General features: G+C 32.6%; 1 protein-coding gene across 1 annotated transcript; it reads left to right on the top strand.

Moving 5' to 3' along the window:
* Positions 1–6945: 6945 nt before the first annotated feature.
* LOC110671173 (carbon catabolite repressor protein 4 homolog 1) lies at positions 6946–18982 on the top strand. Its single transcript, XM_021833560.2, has 12 exons — positions 6946–7652; positions 14530–15283; positions 15724–15810; positions 15891–15974; positions 16063–16149; positions 16247–16333; positions 16972–17025; positions 17129–17220; positions 17324–17438; positions 17649–17796; positions 17940–18094; positions 18608–18982. Exons 1-11 carry the CDS (start codon positions 7495–7497, stop codon positions 18083–18085), a joined length of 1812 nt encoding a protein of 603 aa, XP_021689252.2. The 5' UTR covers positions 6946–7494; the 3' UTR covers positions 18086–18094; positions 18608–18982.
* The last annotated feature ends 6798 nt before the right edge of the window (positions 18983–25780 follow it).

Genomic DNA, 25780 nt, shown 5'->3' with positions numbered 1-25780 from the left:
TACAGGACTGTCATGACATACTCTGGCACCTGTCAGTAATGTGGGCGATTCTGCAAATGAGGCGTGCGGAGGAGATTTGATCTCGTCTGCAACGCTTTAACTATCTCGGCTCTGATTATGACGACAGTCATGGGAAGTTGTCTTATTCTCTTTGCAATCCGATCTCCCCTCCCTTTCGATCTTTCCAATATGCTCTTTTTCTGAACTCTCATGCCGGGCCCCTCTCCTGATCTCTCTCATTCCAAAGTCTTCTCCTTTGTCCGGGTCGGTTCAGTCAAGGCATTTATTCTTTCAATTTCCGAGGCGTCCGCTTCGTTTTCTGCTAGCCATAAATACTCAGACCTTCTCTATATATATACCCTCGTCAGGAAATCCTCCCGCATTTCATTTTCTCCTCTTTCTCACTTTTCCTGTTCTAACTGTTCTGGTAACAATCCCGGCCATGATAGCTGCTTTTGATTTTTTCCCGGCTATTCACCTTGTTCACCGACTGACAATTTTCGACCCTGGTGATCAGAAAATCATTATGGCCATATTTGATGACAGTGAGAGAACCGGACTAATTCACCGATCCAGATCGAGAATATCGATTGCGTTGACCCCGAATCGATCGACCGATGTAATCGGCGAACCGATTTTGGGCGAGAAGGCTGTTAATTTCCCTCCGATCTTTGGTGACTGCCCTTCGAAGTTCATTTGGCTTCTCACCACATTGGGTGTCCCGACAGCGGCTCGGTTCCGAGTGATAATATTGATGGTGATCTCTCTTATCCTCATGAGAGTCATAGTCACCCCATCTGAGCTATACATCTATCCGATGTCGATGGCCAGTCTCCTGATCAAACACATCTTTTGATTCAGCCACGAGACTAGGCTTTGACATAGGCCTTCGCTAGATAGGATGTACTGCCGATCTCTAGAGATCGCCCAAATGATGTATTCCCCCTTTTAATGTAATCCGATCTCTAGAGATCGCCCCAATGATGTATTCTCCCTTTTAATGTAATCCGATCTCTAGAGATCGCCCAAATGTTGTAATCTCCCTTTTAGAAATGAAATACAATTATCATTTTATTATTATTGCATTGGTTATTTTCCGATCTCTGATGTGTTCATCCGATCCGATTCTTAACTGAATAGCCCTTAGCCGATCTGTCATTCCAAACAACCACCTTAATCTGCCGGTCCTTTAACCAGCCGATCTCTCCTTATTCAATTATGGAATTTTCGGAATATTCGTGAGACGTGTCAGAAAAAGCTGGCAAATCCCGCTAACCGATGCGCCGCTTGGGACACCGTGAGCATTAAATGCTCAGACAGGTATAAATAGGGGATGGGTCCGCCAGTTGCTCCCTTATGTCATTTTCAGCCTCTCGCGAGCGATTCCAAAATCCTCTCGTTTTTTCAAGTTCTTCCGACACCGATCACACTCCGGTAAGGGTTTTGATCTTTCTTTCAGTTTAAATTTTCTCTTTTCTTTGAAAATGAGTGGCGCCGAGGGTCAGAGAGCGGCGAGCCCCCCTTCCATTCATGTCTCGTGGTCGTCAGATGAAGTTGAGGTGGTCAGACCGAGCGGCAATCTGAACCTCCTACATCCTCTGTTCCAGCCCGTGGTCAAGCGGGACCCTCAAGACGAACGCATTCTTCAGGGAGAGAAAACCTTCCCGTGGATGAGCTGCCGTCAATCCTTCAAGAAACCGACCTACAGTCGTTCAGCCAAGAGTACAACATTCAGCCTGATTCATACGAACTCATTAAGTGTCACGGCGATCTTCGAGCCGATCACTTCTTCGAAGAGAATGATATGATCATGGTATACGAAGAGCAATTAAAAGCCGGGCTGCGGGTCCTTCTTGATGACTTCTTCAAGGAAGTTCTAAAATTTCACCAAGTGTGCATAGCCCAAGTTCACCCGAACTCATGGCGGATCCTAATAGCCTTCAGAGGCCTTTGTCGAGCCAAAGGACTCAGTCCTACAGCTAAGGTGTTCGCCGAACTACATAGGCTAACTCGTCGAAAGGACGACGAGTATTGGTTCTTTCAGGCGAAGCCACATTGTGGGTTTTTTACCAATCTGCCCTCCTCCCTGAAGAATTAGAAGAATCGCTTCTTTATTCTGAGGAGCAAAATTCCGAACGGCTTTGAGGGCTTCCCACGTAGCTGGCTGCACCAGGGTCCCTTACTTCCGAAGCGCATCACCCTGAATAGGGAAGAAGGCCTAATGGTGATGGAACTGAAAGATCAGGCGGCCCGACATAAGTTCTCTTGTTTAGATGCAGTGACGGTCGAACTGCATCATTGGACAATGGAGTTGATTACTGGCGAAGAACGCGGGCTTCAGCTCTCTGACCTCGGCCTCGGTACTTTCTATATCTCTTATCTTTGGGCCTTAGCAATCTCACTGACCTTTTCTTTGTGCAGGTATGATGAGCAGCAAGGCTTCTAAGGAAAGTCAAAAGCGCAAGAGAGAGGTCTCCAGAAAAGTGTGGGAGATGAAGTACGCTGAGGCCTCTCAGACGCCGAGGCACGATCCGAGTGAGATACAAGGAGCTTCGTCCCGACCTTCAGGACCGCCGGTTCCTGAAATAGAAGTGGTTCGGTCTCCTCCTCGGCATGAAGAGCCGCCACCACCTCCTCTGGTTGCTTCAAGTACGGAAGGGGGTCCTTCCCAACCACCTGTGAGGACCCTTTCCTGCGGCGCTCAAATCCTGATCCACTCGCTGGAGAAGAACCAGATGGTTCCAGAGAATCCGAGCTTTGCTAAGGTCTTGGGGTCCTCCATCTGCCTTCGGGATGATCGGGATAGGCTAACCCTGAACGATCTCGATGATATCCTGACCTAGACTATGAGCCTGAGTGTGGAGAGTTTGGTGAACCAACATATTATCCGAGAGAAGGCTCACCGTATGAGGCAAGAGATCGAAAAGGTGGGTCATGAAGCAGCTTCCCTCCGATCCCAACTTTCATCCGTCCAAAACTATATAGCTGAAATTGAGGGGCGGATGAAGTTCTACGAGGATAAGTTGACCGAGCAAGCCCATGTTCTTGAAGAGGTTCAGGCGCTCCGAGCCGCCGATGTTGCTCGCCTCACTGACAAACTCAAGGCAAAAGAAGAAGAGGCGGTGACAAGGGAGGCCGGTGCTTATGTGAACGCCCATGGGGATCTCTTGGCCGAGCTCAAGAAGCGTTATCCCGAAGAGGACTTTTCCTGGATGATAGACCTGGCTCTGCAAAATGAAGATGATAGTGAGGAGGAGGCTGAAGGTGATAGAGGGGGTGAATAAAATGTAGAACAGGCTGAGGGTGATCCTCCAGCCGAATGACTTGTATAAATTTTTAATTTGAAATGAAATGAAGTTCCCTTTTTTTTTTTTAATGACTGAATGAGATCTGAAAGTATCTAAGTTGCATGAGCGCATGATTGTCTGAACATATTAGAACAACTTGAAAGCAATTATTAACCTATGTATGAGAGATCGGTAAAACTTTGTAGACATGAGATCGGCCTAAACCGAGAACAAACACTGAACGGAACTTAGGATTATTAAAACTGGAAACCTGATCTGAACACTTAAGATCAGAAGTACCGTTAAGCCGGCTTAAAACTTGAACTTTATTGAACAACTATCCACAATATTTATGAATGGGGAATCGGATGGCATGAAGAGTTAATGTTGGTTCAATTTCGTTTTACAAGAGAGATCGGAAATGTGATTGACCAGCCGAAAAACTTGATAATTGATTCGAGAGATCGGATAAGATTTAAATGATATGGAGACTTAGTACTAATTTGATTCCTTTTGAAGAGAGATCGAAAATGTGATTAACTGGCAAAGAGAGGCTTGGTGCTGGGGATCGGTTTTAAAGTTTATTGATTCTGGGGATCGGCCAAAATATGGTGTCGACACGCGGCTCCAAATCGCCATAAAGCAATAATCACGGCAATGTCATCAAATACAAATGCAATACAAAGCATGCCTAGTAAATAACTATGTACATATATCTATAAGTGATGCATGAACATACCTTAAATACATAATAATGTTGAAATTATAAGTAAAATCAATATCTACTCACAGTACTTCATACTGCGGCGGCTAGGCAGAGGAGGAATGCTGGCTGGGCTCACCTAAACAATTACATTACAATCTGATCAATTTTTACTTCAAATAAAACTTTGACAGAGTCAAAGATATCCTAGGTTTTGCTGAAAATTTGACAGAATTTTTCTTATATCTAGGACCTACCCAACCTGCAAAGTGGTTCAAATCACACTTCTAAAATTACAAGTCTCAAATTCACATTTCAACAACATCATCTAGCCCCTCCTGAGCCCTCTAACTAGTTAAAACTCATATACTATACATAAAATAATTATTTAAAAATTCGAAGTGTTACACAATGTATCTTCTTCACATTTGATTTTTGACCCCACCAGAAATTAGAAATCAAAGCATTAATTTGAGAGCAAAGAGAAGATGGCAACCTAAAACAGGACATGGCAGAAGTAGGAATAGCCGAGATAAAAGCGTTGATAAGCACGTCCCTTCCTCCTTTAGACAAGAGTTGTTCCTTCCACACCATTAGCTTTTGAGAAATACAATCTTTAATGGAAGAGAACACTTGTTGCTTTGACCTTGGGATCTCAGCTAGTATTCCCAAAAACTTTTCAGGGGTATCATTTATAGTGCATAATTACACCCATTAGAAAAAATTGAATAGAATAAATCCATTAATTATTTCTACATATGTTATGTTATTAATGTACTGCAATCATATTTATATGCATTAATTAGATAGCATAAATGCACGCCTTTTTTCATAAACTCAATCTTAATCAAATTCAAATTATTAAATTTCATAGTTCTTTTTACATAATATTTAATTTAAATCATGTTGCTAAACAAAATCAATCACATCTAATTTAATTAATGTTTTCATATTTTTTTAATCAACATAGAAAATAATAATTTTAAATCTCTATTATTTAATATATTTAAATAAAAACCACAAAAATAAAAAAAAAATCCACAAAAATAACACAAATATATATACATATATATATATATATATATATATATACATATAACCAACATATTGGTTTTTTGGATTCTTCAAATTGTGGATTGTGTCACAACTCACAAGGTAGGTTTGTTAAGTCTTTGTAGGGGGTCACTAGGATTCGTGTTCTTCCACTTTGGTAGGGGCATTAATAATCACTTTGAGGAATAGTCACGAGACAAGGGGAGAGGGTGGAGTGGCTTTGTCAAGTCTTTAAATGGGGTCACAAGGCTTCATTTTCTTCCACTTTGGTAGGTGAATTGATAACCAGCTTAAGGAATGGTCACGAGACAAAAGGAAAGGGGGAGAGAGTGGGTTGGGTCTATCGAGTTTTTATAGGGGGTCACTAAGGTTCATGTTCTTCCATTTTGGCAGGGACATTGATAATCACCTTGAGAAATGGTCATGGGATAGAGGGAGAGGGTGGCTTAATGTAGCCATCCAACACCATAAGCAACAATGAGTGTAGTACTTGAAAGAAAGCTCTTTTCTGAGTATAATGGCATGGGCAAAGGAGATAACATAGCTTTTGAAATTGGGGTTAAGTATGGGGCTTTGCTTGCTAGGTTCTTGATTGATGGTTAAAAAGGATTTTTGGGTTCATGCTTGAAGGGGATGAGGCTACTTGTTCATGCTTAAGGGGAAGGGGAGGGGGTTGATGGTTTCGTGCTTTTGGTTTGTGAGAAAAAAAAAAGGAGCAAAAAGGTAATAAGAGAGAAATTTTGGAATTCTAATATATATTTTTAAATTTTTCCTAACAATTCATTTTATAAATTTTGAATGAAAGAATTATTATGTTAACAAAATAATTTACGAGGCTAACAATAGGTAATTATTACCTTTTTAACTTTTAACTTTTTATTAATATTGGTTGGATACTTAAAGAGATTAGATTAACTTTTTATCTCATTGATATTTATAGCCTCTTGAAGAGTTGAATAACATTGAGGGATTATATTAATAATTACACTTTTTGAAGGTTAAAACTTACAAAGTAACATCTAACCCTTAATTTTTTTAATTTTCTACTAAATACATAGTTGTTTCAAATTAAAAAGGTATATCATTATTAGGCCCTTGTATTTTGTCAAAATTAACTATTAGTCTATAATTTTTTTTAAAACCTAATTAAAATGTCTCTATATTTTATAAAATCAAACGCTTTAATCATTCTATCGAATTTTTGTCAAAGAAAAACGTTAATCAACTTGTTTTAGCATTGGTCAGAGGGACTAAATACTATGGACAATGAGTAAATAGTGTAGATAGTTAAAAGTACAAGGACTAAACATTATAAAATTTTCAATATTAAAACAAATTGATTGATGTGTTATTTGACAAAATGATTAAAGAGTTTGATTTTACAAAATACATATATATTTTAATTAAGATTAAAAAATGACTAAATAATTAATTTTGACAAACTACAAGGACCTGATAGTATTTTAATCAATTATAAAGAGATTATGACTTATAATTTTGATAAATTTAAATGACTAACTTGTAATTTAGAGGAAAAAAAAGGAAAAATTATATGGGTAAAATGTTTAATTTTTATTTCTATATTTATTGGAAAAGTTTAATATAAGTTTTTTAAATTTTTTATCTAATTTAATGTAAAAATTTCAATTTAAATCTAATTTAATCCAAAAATTAAAATTTTTATGAGTTAAAAAATTAAAAAATCTAATTTCTTTACTTTTAAGTTAAATTTCTTAATTTTTTAATTTAAACTCAAAAGTTAAAAAGTTAATTTTTATTAATTTTTGTAATTTTCAAAGTAAATTAAGCTGAACATGAAGATTTTAAATTAATTTAGAAAAAAAAAAAGACTAAATTAAATTTCTCGATTAGCGGCTTAAAGCCAAATCCTATATATCGCATGTAAGCCATTCCCTGCAGCACTCTCTCTCGCGAAGTCTCAAGTCTCATACATACGAAGGAGGCACAGCCACCACCGCGCCACCTCTCGTCCATCCCCACCTCCTCCACAAATATGCCACTTTCTTTCACTCTCCTCTGTAAACCCTAATTCTTGATTCCTCTTTTTCTCTCTCTAAATTCCTCTCTCTACACTTCTCGATTCTCTCGCCTATCGATCCACTTTGATCACTCTTCCCAAACGCTCACTTTCTTTCTTTAGCCCTTAGCCCTCTCTCATTCTCTCTCTGAAATTCGTAGCCTATTCGCTCTTGATTACAAGATCTGTCTCGATTGTTTTCTTGCTTGCTTCTTCTTTTAATCGCCGTATTTTAGGGTTTCGGAATATCTTTCTTGGAGGTCCGGTCAAGGCTGGCGGGTATCCGGGTCAAGTAAATGGCGGATCCGCCAAGTATCCGCCCACTGTTAATTGGTACGTTTTCTTGTCTCTGTTTCGAGGAGTTGGAGTTGATAGGGTTACATAGTGGTGAGGAAATAGAAAAGTGAAAAAGCATGCTGAGCGTGGTACGTGTGCACCTCCCCTCGGATATCCCCATAGTAGGCTGTGAGTTAACGCCGTACGTCCTCCTACGGAGACCTGACAAGACCGTCACAACCGACGATGTCCCTGAGTCTGCCCCTCTCGACGGTCATTTCTTGAGATACAAGTGGTAAGTCTACTATCCTTGTAATTTAGGTTTTCTTTTTCCCCCAACTAGGGTTTCCTTGTTTTCCAATAGTTTGGGCTTTTAGCGAAGATGTGAAATGTTTTAATAGTCCTCTATTCAGATGTTTTGATAATGGTTGCTTGTGTATATAAAAGTCCCGTTGTACACTGTTATAAAGCAGAGGATTGCCTGTTGATAGTAAGTTTTGCTACTGAATAGTCTTGAGTGATTAATTTTTTTGGGGTTGCTTTACTGTGGCGGCCATAACATGGCTATGGAATGAAATATCGCAACATGTTAAGAGTTAGAACAGTAAAGTTAGGTTTTTATTATGTTAATATTTTGGATACACTAATTCTTATAAAAAAAAAATTAGATACACTAATCAGTTTTACAAATATCATGTGTTACAATAGGTAGATGAGTATTGTTTGTTGATCAGTGATGGAAGTAAATGGATTTGTGACACCATTATTAAAGTACAAGTGGGTGAGCATGATTAATTATTTTCTCTTGCTGATTTTTTTTTTTAAATTAATAATGATATTTTGACTACACTATTATTCTAGGAAGTTAGTTACAAGAATTGCTAGAAGCCTATCCACCTTTAATATTGTTGATGTCATACCTTAATTTCTGCTATGAAGATATCGAAATCATCAGATAAAATAATAGACCTTCCTTTATCAGTCTTTCCTCGTATGCTTAAGAGCCATGAGGTTGGCAAACAGGTTTATCGGGGAAAAATCAGAATGTATTGAAATAAAATATCCCTTAAATTAATTAAAATTTGAGTTTCACTACATTCCTTCTAGTTTTGCAATTTGGCATGAATAAGTTGAATGTTGGACGAGTAAATATCTGAAGTGTTAGCATAATGTGCTAGTATTTAAATGTTCTATTTTTTCAATTGAGAAGCCTAATTTTTTTTTTTAAATGCAAATGTAATATTCATGAAACTAACATATTATGTTTTATATTGGATTGAATATAAGCTTATAGCAAAGATTGAAAAAAATAAATTTCAGTTTGTCATTATTTAGTTTAACTTTTTAAGTCATCTTAAAGCGGTTTGTAAATTGATAAGCTTTTTTGGAAGTTCTTATCTTATTTTATTTTGTAGACAATGTTCTCTTGTTCCTGTTATATGGGCTGATAAAAGTGGTCTTGCATTACTTATGTCAGAACTAAAGCATTGCACCTAACATGACACTTCTGTATTATGTAGTGTAGTTAAGAGTTTTTTTTTTTTTTTTTTTTTTTTTTTTTTTTTTCCTGTTCCTTATATCAGTTGGTAGAGGTAATGAATGTTAAATAATTGTAATTGCCAGTTTGTAAGTTGGCAATATTTATTATTTGGGGAAAATTGTTATGGTCTTAGGAGGAAATTTGGGAAAAATGACAATTGTGGTTTGAAGAATCATGTCAAACGTTGGTGCCAATTCCTGCTTTGTGATATAATTGGAAATATGAAAATGGATAATATACTGGGATGCCGGCGTGCTAAATTCCTATTTGATACCAGATACTCAGTGATCTAGAAGTGCTAAGTAATCATTTAACTTTTATCTTAAAATAGGTGAACTGGCAATATGTGTACTTACCTGATTTACAATGGTCTGTCTAGTTCTGGAGAGTTATCCTTAATTGGGGCATTATCTAAAGTTCTTTGTCTAGTTTGAGTAAGTCTGCATTCTTTTGTGGGGTTGTTGAGGGGTTCTTTGTTGGATATCCAATATGTTTTTAGTGTAATATTATTGCTTGAGAGTGTAAACTTTTGTTTGTGATATATAATTGAAGAAATAAGCATGTTTGATAAAAGTGAAGTGGAGGTGATGTAGAACAAAGAAGAATGAGGAATAAATCCTTAGAAGGAGAGAACTAATTCTCAATAATTTTATTATTTCGATAATAATCGTATTCAAAGGCTAATAGCTCTATTTATAGAGCTGACAGCCTTAATCAAATTAGGAATAGAATCCCTAATTCAAATCTAATTAGGAATATAAGATAAACTAGGAAATAAGACACCTAATATTAATAAACTTCCTAAATAATAAGAACACTCGGTACGATCTTCTTGAACGGTGGCAACAAGATTGTTTTGAAGAAGTTTGCACTTTCTGTTGTATTTCTTGAAACTTCTAGATAGATAAAATCAATTAGAACAACAGCTGAAAGACTCTATTTCATTAGGATCTTTTCATTGGTGATCTGATTGTTTTTGATCTCCATCAAATTCTCCAAGACTTGATTGGCATGAGCTGAACAATTTCATTTAAAATCTCCATATTTGGGTCTTCTTCGATCTCCATTGAAGCTTCAATGACTTGACTAACTTCTTGCTCTAGAATTGGCACTGCAACATGTGAATGTTCAAGATTCAAATCTTTGGATTCTTGAATCTCAAACTCTTCAAGCTTAGGGTTCTTCAAGGTCTCTTCTTGTTCCTTATTTTTATATTCAAGCTGCTCATTAAATTCTTCTTGTTCTTTTCTACTTCAAGCTTCTTTTCTTGCCATACAATTTTAATTTCTTCTTTAAGTTCATGTACAACTACTGATAACTTATTTAGCTCTACTTTTGATAACTCATTAAGCTCTACTTCTGAGAACTTATTAAGCTGCGCATTCAATTTTTTCACATTTGAAATCACGAGGTCTTTTCTACATTCTTCAAGCTCTCTATCCTTGTAAGAATGATTGTAGATCCTCATATTCGCTTTCTTTATCTGGTAAAATCTGTCTTGGTTCTTGATATTCACCATGCAAGAAAGAACACATTTCATGATCACGTCTATGACTATAATTATCTATCCAATAACATAGAGATAGTAATTGACTCTTGTGAAATCTGATGTCATAATATTTTTCTTCAAGCAGCATTACAATAATCAATCTCATCATGCAGTCTGTCAAGATGAGACTCCATTATGATGTATTTAATAAAACATAACTCACTAGCATGATATTTGAGGTGTCAGATGCAAGCGACAAGAACTAAGAATAAGAGTTCAGATGCAAGCAACGAGAACTAAGAATAAGAGTTCAGATGCGGGCAAACTCACAGTAAGTTGGGTGAGCTCTCTTGCCTACCCATATACAGTTTTGATCTGACTTGTAAGTTTAGGCTGCATGAGTGTCGGATGACTAGTCTGGTGGCAGGAGCAAGCCAACGAGGTCGTCGGAAGATGGTGAGGCGTTGGCGAGTGACGGAAGTCGGATTTTGAAAGTTTCCTGTTGGATCTTGAGCTGGGTTTCAGCCTAACTTTTCGGATTTCCCACTATACGCCAATATGGGCATCTGATGGCTGTTCCATCTCTGGGAACTAGCAGATTAGTGGATGACGAAGCATAAAGGAGGTGTAGTTGCTGGAACAATTGAAGTTTCTGGTGGGTTTGGCGCGGGTCAAGACGCATCCCGAATGGTTGTTGAACTTCTGGCAAGTGCATAGGTTGAACTTGTCTCAAGCCGATGAGGGGATCTGTGGTGGCGGAAGGGACGTTGGAAGGCTGGACGGTAATGGGTGTCAAGAAACAATATCGTCGGCTTGCATCTCCCCTATTTCTCGACACTTTTTTTTTATATATATATAATTTTTACACAGTAGGCAGCAATGAAAGTTTTCGAAGGACAAAAAAAGGTGGGAAAGGGATGTTTGGAGATTTTGTGGAAGCCATGGAAATTCGATTGATTTTAGGCTTTGATACCAAATTGATGCAGAATAAAGAAGAAAAAGGAACAAATCCTTAGAAAGAGAGAAATAATTCTTAATAATTTTATTAATCTCAATAATAATCGTAGTCAAAAGCTAATAATAATAGAAGATTTAGCCCTATTTATAAAGTTTACAACCCTAATCAAAATAGGAATAGAAACTCTAATTCAAATTTAATTAGGAATATAGGATAAGCTAGGAAATAAGAGACCTAATATTAATAAGTTTCCTAAATAATAAGAATACTTTCCTAAATAAAATATTAATATAATTCCTAAAAATAAAAGCTCTTTAAATTTCTTAATTCAAATTCCTAAACAAAATTTTCTTCCCATACTGCATTAGGAGGTTGCAATGAAAAAAAATCAAAGCATTAGATGAAATTATAAGCAGAATTTTGTTAGAAACATAAAAATAAAGATGGACAAACATGTTCATATGGTTTAGATTCTTTGTCTAAGTTGTAACTCCTAAGTACTTGTTTCATTTTTTATATTTGAGAGGATAAGTATTTGTGTCTTTCATTGACTGGATTATGAAAATATATATTTTTTGTGCTTTGAATGTTATCTGGATTATTATATTATTGGTTATTCTGTCGTTTGAGATTTTCAATCATTGTTACTTAGGATTTGTTTCTGATTGGGTTTATAAATTCATTATGGAGAAATAGCCTTAAATAGAAGTCTGAAGTTGTATCATAGTAGTTTATATTTAATTTTACTAGGAATTGTGGCATGATTTTAAATAACGACCGTTACATAATGTAACAACCATTATTTATAGGTTTTGGAAGGGCCTATTACGCGATATACCGTTATTTACAAGTAAATTTAGAGTCGTAGGTGTAACGTTACATAACGGTGGTTATTTATCGTTACGTAATAGTAACGGCCATTACTTTAATTATTCCTCTACTGCAATCACATGGAAACGTTGTTATTTTGCTTCTCGTTTAAATAATGGCTGTTACGTAATGTAACAACCATTATTTACAGGTTTTGTAAGGGCTTGTTACGCGATACACTGTTATTTATCGGTAAATCCGGAGTCGTAGGTGTAACGTTACGTAACGGTCGTTATTTACCGTTGCGCAATAGTAACTGCCGTTACTTTATTTATTCTTTTGCTGCAATCACATGGAAACATTGTTATTTTGCTTCTCTTTTCTTTGTCTATGTATTCTCTCTTTCACAGTTACTACATCTCTTATATTCTTTTAAATTTTTTTAGCCAAATTTCTCCTTTCTTTTACAAACTCTCTCCCTTGTTGTTTGCTAAGCTAAGATCATCATTGAATATCTCTATTTAAGCTATAAATTGTTTAATGCTAATGATGTCTAAACACGATAAATTTAAGGTCTTTATTTGATTTATTTGTGCTTATTATATAGTTGTTTATCTTAGTTTTACTTGTATATACCAATATAGTCATTTATGAGCTTTGCAAATTTTTCAAAAAAATTTGCGTAGCTCCCAGCCGTTGCTTTTAGGTTACAGCCATTATAAGCCTATTTTTGTTACCCGCGACCGCAACCACAATTTGAAACCATGATTTTTGGTTGGTTTATTTTCATATCTTCTGGGGTTTAATCTACTTCAATTTCCAATATCCCTATGCCCTTGCTTTGACCATGGAAATGGGCTTGCGACAAGTAAAGGCATTGAAATAGGCAGCCTTGTCCCTTTGCCTTGCCATTGCATTTGAATTGGCCTAAGCCATGTGCTGGCCTTGACATTGGGTACTTGAAAGCCCAATTTCTGTTAGCTAAATTTGCAGTGAGTGGTAATTTGCTGTGTGTGCTATGGGTGCAATGATGGATAGTTGTGTGTTTTATGGGCCTCTACTCTGTTAGCCACCATATAAATAGATAGAAAATTTGGTGTGCTAGTTATTTCCCAATATGATATGCAATCATTCTTCTTATACTTTCCATTATACATATGTAAGATTTGGAGTAGATTATCTTGGTTAATTAAAACATGCAGATATTTTTGCCAACATCTTGAATATTTTTTTTAATGATTTTTGTTAGAATTTCCTTAAAAGACAACAATACGGGAATTTTTTAAAAAGCTATCCATTAAATACAACACTGTATGTATAAACTTTCTATAAGCATGATCAAAGTATAATTTTGTAAAAATTTTGCCTTAAACATTGACTAAGAAGTTTGATCATAGTAAATTAAAGTTCTTTCAGGTCTGATCATCCTTTGTGACTAGAAATCAAATATGAGCAGATTCCTTTCTTTTGAAGATTTCAAGCCAAAAATCCAGCAACTAAACTCAGAATAGGGAATTCAGTAGATGTAGGAAGGATGATTTTGAGAAAATTTTTGTTCTGTGATTTGATCATTGGATGTGTACCATTGGTGTTTTGGACATGGTTACTTCTCTTGATGCATAAGAGCATCACTGTTGTAAGTTGTCATGTGGAACATGCTAGGGAGGAGGTTTGTCAGGCTACGCCATCTGATATTCTTGGACCTGCTGTGGTTTGGTATCTGTATTGCAAGCTGTATGAGACTCAATGCCTGCAAAAATCTTCTTGTACCATCCTGCAATGTGTGTTAACATATCCAAATGGTTAATATAGTTATGGGAGAATGATTAGTGTGATTCTTGGAAATTTGCTGCAGTCTTGGAGGTTGATAGTTGATACAAAATCCTGTAGAAGTAATGAAACAGAGTACAGATTGGAATAGGATAGAACAATATTTATTTGATTTGATAATTGATAACCCATGTCAGTATCAGTGGTAAAATTCAATTATTTAATAAATAAATAGAAGTTAGCACTTAGATTTAACCTGCTGAAAAAAACCTTTTTGCCCTCAACCTTCGTTATAAAATGTTTTTCTTATTGTTGTAATTTAACATATAAATTGGGTGCTTTATATTGCGTTGTTTCATTTTAGATAATGTGTTTGCTGTATGTTAATCACAACAAGTGTGAATTTTAATTTTCAGATGGAAGAGTTGCCTTATGATAGGATTAACATATAAGTTTCTTGATATTTTTTTTGGTTCACACATTTTATAGTCTCTGATTTGGGATAATGCTGCATCTTTTTTGATTAGTGAACTATTTAAAACTTGAAATGTACTCCATATTTCTAAATATGTTGTGTAGTTCTTCATCATGTGCTTGTTTTGCAGGTATCGGATACAAAGTGATAGAAAAGTTGCTGTATGTAGTGTGCATCCATCTGAGCAAGCCACATTGCAGTGCCTAGGTTGTGTTAAGTCCAAAATACCTGTTGCCAAAAGTTACCATTGCTCTCCCAAGTGCTTCTCTGATGCATGGCAGCATCACCGTGTTTTACATGACCGTGCTGCGAGTGCTATAAATGAAAACGGAAATGAGGAGGAAGAGTTATTTGGGCGTTTCAATAGCTCTGGATCTGGAGTTATTAATACTAGCTTGTCTGGTCCTGCATCAAGTGCTAGCTTGACGAATGGTTCTGCACCTCTATATCCTGCAGCAGTTACACAAAGGAGTGGTGGTGAAACTTGGTTTGAAGTTGGGCATTCTAAAACATATACTCCATCAGCTGATGATATTGGCCATGTTCTAAAGTTTGAATGCGTTGTAGTAGATGCTGAAACTAAATTACCTGTAGGACATGTCAACACCATTCTAACCTCCCGTGTGATTCCTGCTCCTTCACCTACTCCACGTCGCTTGATCCCAGTCAGCGGAGTTGATGTGATCAGGCATTTAGATTCAGATGGCCGTATTTCATCCTCAGGAACTTTTACTGTGCTTTCATACAACATTTTGTCTGATGTTTATGCAACAAGTGAGACGTACAGCTATTGTCCTTCTTGGGCTCTATCTTGGCCATATCGCCGGCAGAATTTGCTTCGGGAAATTGTTGGATATCGTGCGGACATTGTTTGTCTTCAGGAGGTAAAATAGGAAATTAATGTCATGTAATTGGTTTGACATTGTAGGGGTAAGGCTGCGTACATCAACTCTACCCAGAGCCCACAAGTGTGGGATGCTTTGTGTACTGGTCACCCATTTTAATTTGATTTACACGGCATTGCATCAAGTTTCAAAATTCAGTTTTTTTTCCCCCAACTCTAGCTAAAATTGAGAGAATTCAGTTTAAGAGAAAAGTGCTAGTAGTTTTGTTTCTTGTAGTTCAACAAAGTGAAAAATGGAATGAACTCTTACAAGTTTCATTTCCTAGCAATGTTGTGAACAATGAATGTTTGGATTCTTAAAATTCCTATGTTAAATTTTTTCTTTTTATTAAGCTAAACATTATCTTTGTATAATGAATATTTCAATATTATAAAGAGTTCACTCTGTGTAGTTAAAGCTTCTTTGTTTTCTGGTTTTAGGTGCAGAGCGATCATTATGAGGAGTTTTTTGCCCCTGAGTTGGACAAACATGGTTATCAAGCTCTTTATAAGAGAAAAACAAACGAGGTTGTTTTAGAACTCCTTATTCGTTGTGGTCAACAATTTACAAAATTTTTTTTATATTTTAATTCATGTTATAACTTCAGGTTTACGGTGGAAATACCCATACTATTGATGGTTGTGCAACATTTTTTCGCAGAGATAGGTTTTCACATGTCAAAAAATATGAGGTTTGGATGCTCTGAATGTGGAGCTTATTTTATTTTATTTTTTTTTATAGTTCTTTCATGTATTAAGAGGATGCACACTTGCTTGCAGGTTGAGTTTAATAAAGCTGCTCAGTCCTTGACTGAAGCTGTTGTTCCAAGTGCTCAGAGGAAAACTGCTTTAAATCGTTTGGTCAAGGTAAGTTTGCTGTTGGGCTTAGTAAACATTTTGGGCTGAATAAGTTTTATGGTATGGTTGTCCTAGTAGTCTGATGTAAATTCTTTTCTGCTTATAGGATAATGTTGCATTAATTGTGGTTTTGGAAGCAAAATTCAGTAATCAAGGAGCTGATAATGTTGGAAAACGGCAGCTTCTTTGTGTTGTGAGTAATTATGTTCTAAATAATCTGCTAGAATGTTTGCCGTTATTATATTGAAATTGCCTTTGTGTGTCTTATTGTCCATTTCATCTCAGATTAACTAGAATACTAATTCTCCACTTCCATGAGGGAGTTGCTGTTCTGGTGATAGACTTTTGGAGTTACTTCTTCCAAGAACATTGGCTTGAAACAAAGAACCATTGGGCCAATGGCCATATTAACGATGACTTGTTTTTCTGAGAAGAATGTGTGCTGATAATGTATTTGAGATGCAATTTTTTGTGGTCTGATGGGAGCTGAACTACTTTTAACGTTGCTTCTCCATTCTCCATTATTTGACAAAATTGTTACCTTATAGTAAAGGGTGTGGCTTCTGTAATAATTTGTTGATAAGGTGTCTATTTGAGGATGCTCATGCTGTGGGTTATTTGAGGTTTCTCCTAGTCTTGTCTCTTAAATGCTTTGTTCTTTCATTTCAAGACAGATTGTGATTTGTGTGTGTTTGTGTGCATGCATGCTCCTTTTTCCTTGTATTTTTCTCTTAATAACTTCTAAGTGCAAGAAATATGATTCTTAATTGCCATGCATGGGTATTATTCTAATAATCTTTTGACCTTGTTTTTACTTGTTTTCAATTACAGGCAAACACACACGTGAACGTGCATCATGATTTAAAGGATGTCAAGCTTTGGCAGGTTCTTGTTATCCCTTAGCCTTTGGATATAAAGTTATAAACCTATGTTTATTCCTACAATGAAGATAATTATTGATTTTGTATTTTCTTATTTGTGAAATTAGGTTCTCACCCTTTTGAAAGGATTGGAGAAAATAGCTGCCAGTGCAGACATTCCAATGTTAGTGTGTGGAGATTTCAATTCCGTCCCTGGAAGGTCTACCTGCTGTTCTTATATAATTTTAGCGTATTTAGTAGATATATCCTTTTGTGCCAGTATTGTATTGCTTGGTTGAAGATGTTCTTGCACTTTGTTGCAGTGCTCCTCATGCTCTTCTTGCTATGGGAAAGGTAGATCCATTGCATCCAGATTTATTGGTAGATCCTCTTGGAATCTTACGTCCTCACAGCAAGCTTACACATCAACTACCTCTGGTAAAGTATCGTTTGACAATTACCAGCCAATGATATTGTGTACCATCCATTTTCTTTTTCTTTGTGGAGTTTTTTTTTTTTGGATATTTGAAATGGTGGTTCTTTCAGTTAATGCATCATGAAGCGGTGTTATGGGGCTGGCTGTTTTGGGGTTTCACATTTGTTGTGGCTTTCTTTGGATTCTTGTTTGTGACATGCTTCTTGTTGCAGGTCAGTGCTTATTCATCTTTTGTAAGACTGGGCGTTGGTCTTGGTTTGGAACAGCAACGGAGGAGAATGGACCCTGCAACAAATGAACCATTGTTTACAAACTGCACTAGAGATTTTAGTGGCACCCTAGATTACGTATTTTACACAGGTGATGTCTTTCAGACATTTTTTTTGCATCTTGTTTTGCCCAGAGTTAGGTTTGGTATCAATGTCCATGTCATGGTTGTCCAATTCAAATTTACTTGTAAAATGTTGATAGTTAAGAAATTAAATCTTTTGTTGTGCTTTCAGCGGACACTTTGACAGTGGAGTCCTTGTTGGAACTCTTGGATGAGGAAAGCTTAAGGAAAGACACAGCCCTACCTTCTCCAGAGTGGTCCTCTGATCATATAGCACTTTTAGCTGAATTTCGTTGCAAGTCTAGACCGAGACGTTGACAATCCGGGGTAGGCAATAATTTTTACTTCACATGTTTCTACAGATTTTCACCTGTTTCCACATATTTTGCCTCTAATGTTCGCGACATGAACATCAAAACCTTTTTGGCAACTTGAGGTGTTTATTACAATATGGGGCATATTTGTATTTTGTATTCTTTTCTGTGCAGCAATACCAAGTTGTTTATGACTGCTAAATCTTTTTGGTCTGGCCTGTCAAATAGCCAAATAGAGGAAAGTTGGCCTTGTGTGCTATAGTTGATGCCAAAAAACTTTACTCGGTTTCACTAAAGCCTTGCAGAAAGAACATATAAGCTTTTGCAAAAAAAATGGATGATTCTAAATATGTATTCAGTTCAGTAGTCTTGAAACTATGGTTAATGTATCTTTGAAGAAGTTCGTTAAATCCTTCTAATTGAATGTGCTCTCTTATCTTTCTTATGAATCATTCATATGGGTTCTTCTGATGAATGTATAGAAGAATTTGATTAGTTGAACTAATCTTGGTTCAATTTGGTGCAGGTCTAATGATGGTCAAGAAGATGACAGAGAGAAATCCAAGGAATCAAGTAAATTGCAAGAATGGTAGATCATGGTCCATGTGTCATTTTACAGGTATCTCTATAGTGGGGATCGTCTCTATGATCTGCTTTGTATCATGCCACCATTGTCTCATAGAAAAAGATATGCCATATTCAATGGTTTTTTCATTTTCTTTGCTGATAGAAATGCCCACGGGCTTAGTGTATGTCATTATCCTGTACTTTTAAGCTCCCCTGCATAGCTAGTGGTTAGTGGCAATGCCTCTTAGTTTTGAGTTCCATCATCCTTTGTTCACTGTTTTTTTCTCATTTTCTGGCCGCTGGAAAGGAATAAAAAAAATCTTAAAAGTTTTCAGCCTCGTGTTATTACTGCTTGGAGCAAATGGGTTTTTATATTTATAGTCCAGACTATTAATATAAAACTGAGATATTAATGGTTCTTTTTTTTTTTTTTTTTAAATTGTGTTTGGTAACTAATATATGGATAGAATAATAAGATTGGTTTGTGCAAAATTCGAAATGAAAACTTAAAAAAAAAGTAAATTACTAATTAATTTATATATTTTAAATAAATTAATTAGATAATTTTTATATTTTAAAAAATATATTATTTAATTATATTTTATTTTTATTAAATTATTTTATTAATTTATTCATTAATCAATATTAATTAAAAAATATATTAATTATAATTATTTTTTATATTTAAATTATTTAAATTATCTTTTTATTTTTTTCTTATTTTCTTAATTTTTTTTTTATGTTTCTTCTCCATGCTTAACACTTTTCCCCTCCTTTATTTTCTTTATTTTCATTTGTAGATAAAAATAGTATAAATTATTTATATAAAAAAAATTAAATTAATTTTTTTAAATTTTTAAATAATAAAAAAAATTAATTTTCAATAGAAAAAATATGAGAATGATGTTTAAGGTATTAAAAGTTAAAAAAAAATATAAATTTAGATTTAATTTTTATGTGGTTACATTATTAACTAATTAGGTTTATTAAAATAGTAATATTTTTTAAAATATAAGAATTAATTAATTAATTTATTTAGAATAAGAAGATTAAATAATAATTTAAATATTATATATATTGTAAAATTTAATTGAGAAAATAGATAGTTTAATGAAAGTAAAATATAAAAATTAAAATATAAAAATTAAATATTAATTTTTTTTAAAGAAAAAAAAAACAAAAGAAAAGGGTTGAGTCTTAGCAACTTGTCAACTTCTGAAATAATTAGAAATTAAGATGCATCGGAAAAGCGGATAATGGATAAATTAAAATTTACTTTGATGTAGATGTGAGAAATGCTTACTTTTCGAAGTTCGTAAGGAACTAAGGGTATTAGACAAAATCATTAAATATAAAGATTTTAAAATTTCTCTTTTTGAATCAATTTTTAAAGTGAGTTACACGCGATATATTTTCTTTATATAACAGTTTAACTCTCATTTGACATTAAAATTTAAAATATAGAATTCATTCGTTGAATTTTCATTTTTGGAATGCTAAAACATAAAAAATATGTATTTAAATTGAATTCTATAAAATCATGTTTGGAATAAATATAGAATTACATTTATTTTCTAAAATATTTTTAACATACTAATCTTACAAAACAAATAATAAATTCATAATTATATTTATTTACTTAACATAACAATCTTTTTTTTTTTTTAATTGAGATGAGTAATATATTTATATTTTATATATTATTACTCTTAAAATAATATCTATCATTATCTAAGCTAAATAATTTAGAATGACAAAATATAAATGATGCTGTGAAAATGATAGATGAAGGTGAAAAAATAGGTTGAAAGTATGGGTAGTTTTGTTATAAAAATTTATGTGGAATTCATTTAGAAATTTCATCTATTTAATAAAATTTGTGATAATTATGTTTAATTTTGCAGAATTCTAATTATTAGAATTGAAATCCATATATATATATATATATACTTTTAAATATAAAATTTTAAATTTAAAAAATGATTTCTACCAAAATTTTGTGTAATTCATTTGAGAATAAGTTGTATCTAGGTGAGATGTATATGTGAAATTCTTATTTAAAATAAATTTAATATTTATTGAATAGTATGTAACAATATTCTAATATTAACATATAAAAAATTATTAATTACATTATAGCATATAAGTTCAACACCGGTTCAACTGCAATTGAATTTTAAAATTTTAATTTTCTGTCTTCGTCGATTTTCAAATTAAGCTAGATTTAAAGACCATAGTTGATTCCGGTTTATAATAAAAAAAAGATTTGATTTTAAAAGTTGAATCAAGAATTTATGTGATTTGAAATAAATTAGAAATTTATTTAAATTTATATCATTATAAATTTTACACGTAAAAAAGAAAAGCAAGAAAATGTAAAAGATGAAAAACGATGTCAGCAGATTAAATTTTTACGGGTATTTGATTTTATTAAATTTTAATGGGATAAGTTTAGCTTTGAGAAATAAATTTATGATCAGTAATTGAGTTTTACATAATGAGTATCAATTATTTAAATTTATTTATATAAATATTTAATTAAATATAAAAAATATATTTGTTTAGTAATATTTATAGATTTTTATAAATAAAATTTAAATATTTTATAAAATTATTAATTTTTTAATGCATAAATTATTAACAAAAATAATTTTTATATAGATTATTAATTAAAATATATAAAATTAACAGATTTGATTATTTTTCAAATAATAATAATTAAATTTATAACATGTTTAAATAGTTAAGATTGAATTTCAATTGAGTTTGAAATAATTTAAATTTTAAAAATATTAATTAAATTCTGATTTAAATAGAACGATTTTGAAAATATTTTACCTATTGCTATCTCTATTCTCGCAGATTCAAAGCCTGTTAACATTTAATACAATGGGCCACCGATAGTTATCACCGTGTCAGCCATCAAGTCTATCCGTACTTTGCCCCTAATGTCTAATCTCAGCCCAAATATCTAATCTCTTGTAACTATATACAAATAATATAATTACCTCAACCTATCTTTTTTCCACACAGAATGCTCAAATTTTGAAATCGCAACTTAGTCGTTACAAATGAATGCCATTGTCTCTTTTTCTTCTTTTCTCTTCTTCGTCGCTGTAGCTTCCACATCGCTGCCCGGTGGTTGGCAACCTATAACCCGCACATCGTAGAGATTGGACAGTTCACGGTAAAGGAGTATAATAAGAAATTGAACACCAATCTAATGCCAGTGAGCATGGTAAAGGATGAACAACTAGTGGCTTCCGGTATGAATTATCGTCTGATATTGTCGGTGAAAGAGGGAAAAACCAACAAAAAGTATAAGGTGGCGGTTTGGGAGAATAAATGAGAGAGTTTCAAGAATCTTATGTTGTTTGAACCCGTGGAAAGGTAATTTTTGTGATATTAAGAATTTGACAATAAAAAATTCAAAAAATTATTGTTGAGCTTTTTGTTAGTCGTATTATGATCGTATTTAATGTTGGGACAGTGGGGTAGAATAGATTCTGAAGCATAATAAATCACTATCTTTAAGATATTAATTGTCCCACTAGATTGCTGTAAGGTTAATGCAATATACTTGTAAGATACAATAAATTCTGAAATCTGTAGATAGCAACTTCTGAAGATTTCCTTTAACAACTCTTTATATGATCGAATTTATAGAGACTAGAAGAGATGAAGAATAAATGGAAGTATAAAACTCATCTATATTTCTAGAGAATAAAAAATCATGGCACTTTTCTAGACAGATAAATCTGTTTATTTTTAACAAATATAATTGTTTATTTTAAATAAACACATCTTCTAACAAATTTGACTCTATTCGATTATTAATAGACACATCTATTATGATCTCTCCTACACTTGTAACTATTTGTATTTAACAAATACATCTGTTCGTAATTTATTTACGAAAATTAAAATAAAATAACATATACGTGTAAATTGTTATCATAGAATAATATATATTTATTTAAATATATATAATTTTATATATATTTCATTCTTTTTACTTATTCTCTTTCTTGTATTTTAATAAAATAATTTTTTTTTTCTCTCTATTATCTAGCATACAAGTTATTTATAATATTTGAGTCATATCTTTGAATCTCAATATTAATTATTTATACTAAAAATTGTAAAAGATAAATAAAATTTATTTCTTAATAATCTTTTTCCTTTATTTGATATATTTTGATTAAGGTCTTATTTAATTTAAATGAATTGTAAAGTTATTTAATTTTATAATAAGTAATTTACTTCGAAAAAATAGCTTCTCACTTCTTAAAAACTGAACACTTACTCCAATTAAATAAGTTGATTTTTTGTTTTTATTGAAAACTTGAATTGCTTCCAGGCTTAATGGTTATGCACGATAATTTATGGACGAAAACACAAGAGAGTGCGTGCCCATGTAGCCTCTGGAGTTTAACCTAGAAAGATCAATTGGATCAGTTAAAATGAGGGCAAAATTGGAATTAAAGAAATTTAATTATATGAACTCTTATCGATGCATTAAAAAGGAATGAAATTACAAACCTAATAAAATTGGTTAATTAGGAGAATAATTATAGAGTACCCCCAAGATTATTTTCATTGAATGATAACTCAAAAAAAAAAATGTTGGCAAATATATATGAGTAGATCCCATAAAATAATAATTACTTAGTGGCGGGTTTCAAAAAATAATAACTAATCAAATTTTTTTTTTAAAAAAAAACATAATTATAATTGTTGATACAAAAATGCTACACGGCTCAAATTGAGCTAGCTCAAAATGGCATATTAGTAATTAAATTGAAATTCATTACTATTTTACCATTTTAATATATGAGCCATTTATGGTGACTTGTGAGCCATTTAGCTCATTTATAAGCCACTTGACTATAAAATCTCTTCATTTAATATTTACTCACCAAACAACATTTTTCAATATCAAATTAAGATGCTAGCAGCTGTTGGAACTCTCAAAATTAATACTATGGGAAACATACAAATTTAGAGATATTGTATACTATAAGTTATTACATATAATATATTTGTTATAAGATAAGATATATTGATTTTTAATGATAAGTTATACTATAAGTTATATTTATTTTTTTTAACTTGAAATATGATATAAATTTGATAGATATTGATTGAAATGAAGTAAATAGCATTTCAAAAATGAAATTAAATATTATAACAATAAATATTGATATTAAAGTAAGTATCATATTAAAATTGGTTTGAAATTTGATAGTGGTGTTAGAGTGATAATGATGGCTGTGGTTGATTAGTGTAGGTAAGGTGACGGTCAAACTAGTTATATTTATATTTTTTCAGTATATAAAATATTAAAATATGATATAAATTTCACTATATATATTTTAAATCATATATACTCCATAAACACTCAAATCACCACGGTTTACAATTTCCACTATTATCGTTATTTAAATCATTTACTTACAAATTATATGGATATATATAGATATAAATGTAAAAATAAATATTACTTGACATGATATACACTTTTAACAAATAAAATTTATATTTTCGAAAAAAATTATATATATATAAAACACACATTAGAGCTTGTATAATATATATATTTCATGCAATAAAATATTGGATGAGGGCAAGTAGCCTGATTGGCATAGAAGCATGCATCTCAGCGTGGTTCAAGGTTTGAACCCTCTCCATATTAGATATTATTTTTTTCCATTTATAAGCACACCTAACACAATACGTTCTTTATATATGTATATATATATTTTTGTTGATTTGAAAAGCGGATGAGGGCTAATAGCCCGATTGCACATGCTCCTAAGCATAAGGTAGAGGGTTCAGGATTCGAATCTTTCCTTTGCCCTTTTTTTTATTTATGATTCTTTATAATTCTTTTCATTAAAAAATATAATATTAAACTGTAATAATTGGAAGTATTTTTAAACCCTAATTAACAATTTTCCTTAAAATTATAATATAACAAATGTTTATATTTAAAATTATAAGATATATATAAATAATTTACTTATATACATCTACTTTTATAGTATTAACATTACTTCACTACTATTAGAATAATCACCTATACAACGATCAATAGTTAAATTAGCACTACCGCTATAATCACCACGTATACAATATTACCACCATTATTATCATCAAATCATTGTTTTTAATTTAAATATAGAGGGAGATAGTCAAAGATATTTAGAGAATGATAGAAATAAAATGAATTATAGATAGAGATATTAAGATTATCATATATATATAAAGATAAATAGAGGGAGAGAGAGATAAAGATGTGAAGAGAGATATATAGAAATGCATAAATCAATATATGTGTTGATTTCAAAATCAACACATATATTGATTTATACATTTCTATATATCATATATATAAAAATAAATAGAGGAAGAGAGAGATAAAAATGTGGAGAGAAATATATAGAAATGCATAAATCAATATGTGTTGATTTATTGATTTATGCATTTCTATATATCTCTCTCAACATTTTTATCTCTCTCCCTCTATTTATTTTTATATATATGATAATCTTAATATATCTATCTATAACTCATTTTATTTCTATCATTCTCTAAATATCTTTGACTATCTCCCTCTATATTTTAAAAGCACTGATTTAATGATGATAATGGTGGTAATATTGTACACATGGTGATTATAGTGGTGGTGCTGATTTAACTATTGATAGTTGTATATGTGACTATTCTAATAGTAGTGAAGTGTTGTTAATACTATAAAACTAGGTGTATATAAGTAAATGATTTATATATATATATATTTTATAATTTTAAATTTAAATATTTGTTATATTATAATTTTAAGGAAAAGTGTTAATTATGATTTAAAAATACTTTCAATTATTATAATTTAATATTATATTTTTTAATGAAAAGAATTATAAAGAATTACAAAAGAGAAAAAAAAAGGGACAAATGAAGAAATCGAATCCTAAACCCTCTACCTTATGCTTCGGAGCATGTGCCAATCAGACTATTAGCTCTCATCCGATAAATTTTTGCATACACACACACACACACAAGAGTTATTTCAAAATCAACACATATTGATTTATACATTTCTATATATCTCTCTCCCTCTATTTATCTTTAT

This window comes from Hevea brasiliensis, chromosome 5 (assembly GCF_030052815.1).
Source record: "Hevea brasiliensis isolate MT/VB/25A 57/8 chromosome 5, ASM3005281v1, whole genome shotgun sequence".
Classification (NCBI taxonomy): Eukaryota; Viridiplantae; Streptophyta; class Magnoliopsida; order Malpighiales; family Euphorbiaceae; genus Hevea; species Hevea brasiliensis.
Note: the sequence above shows the minus strand (reverse complement) of the source record. Positions and strands in the feature narration are given on the sequence as shown.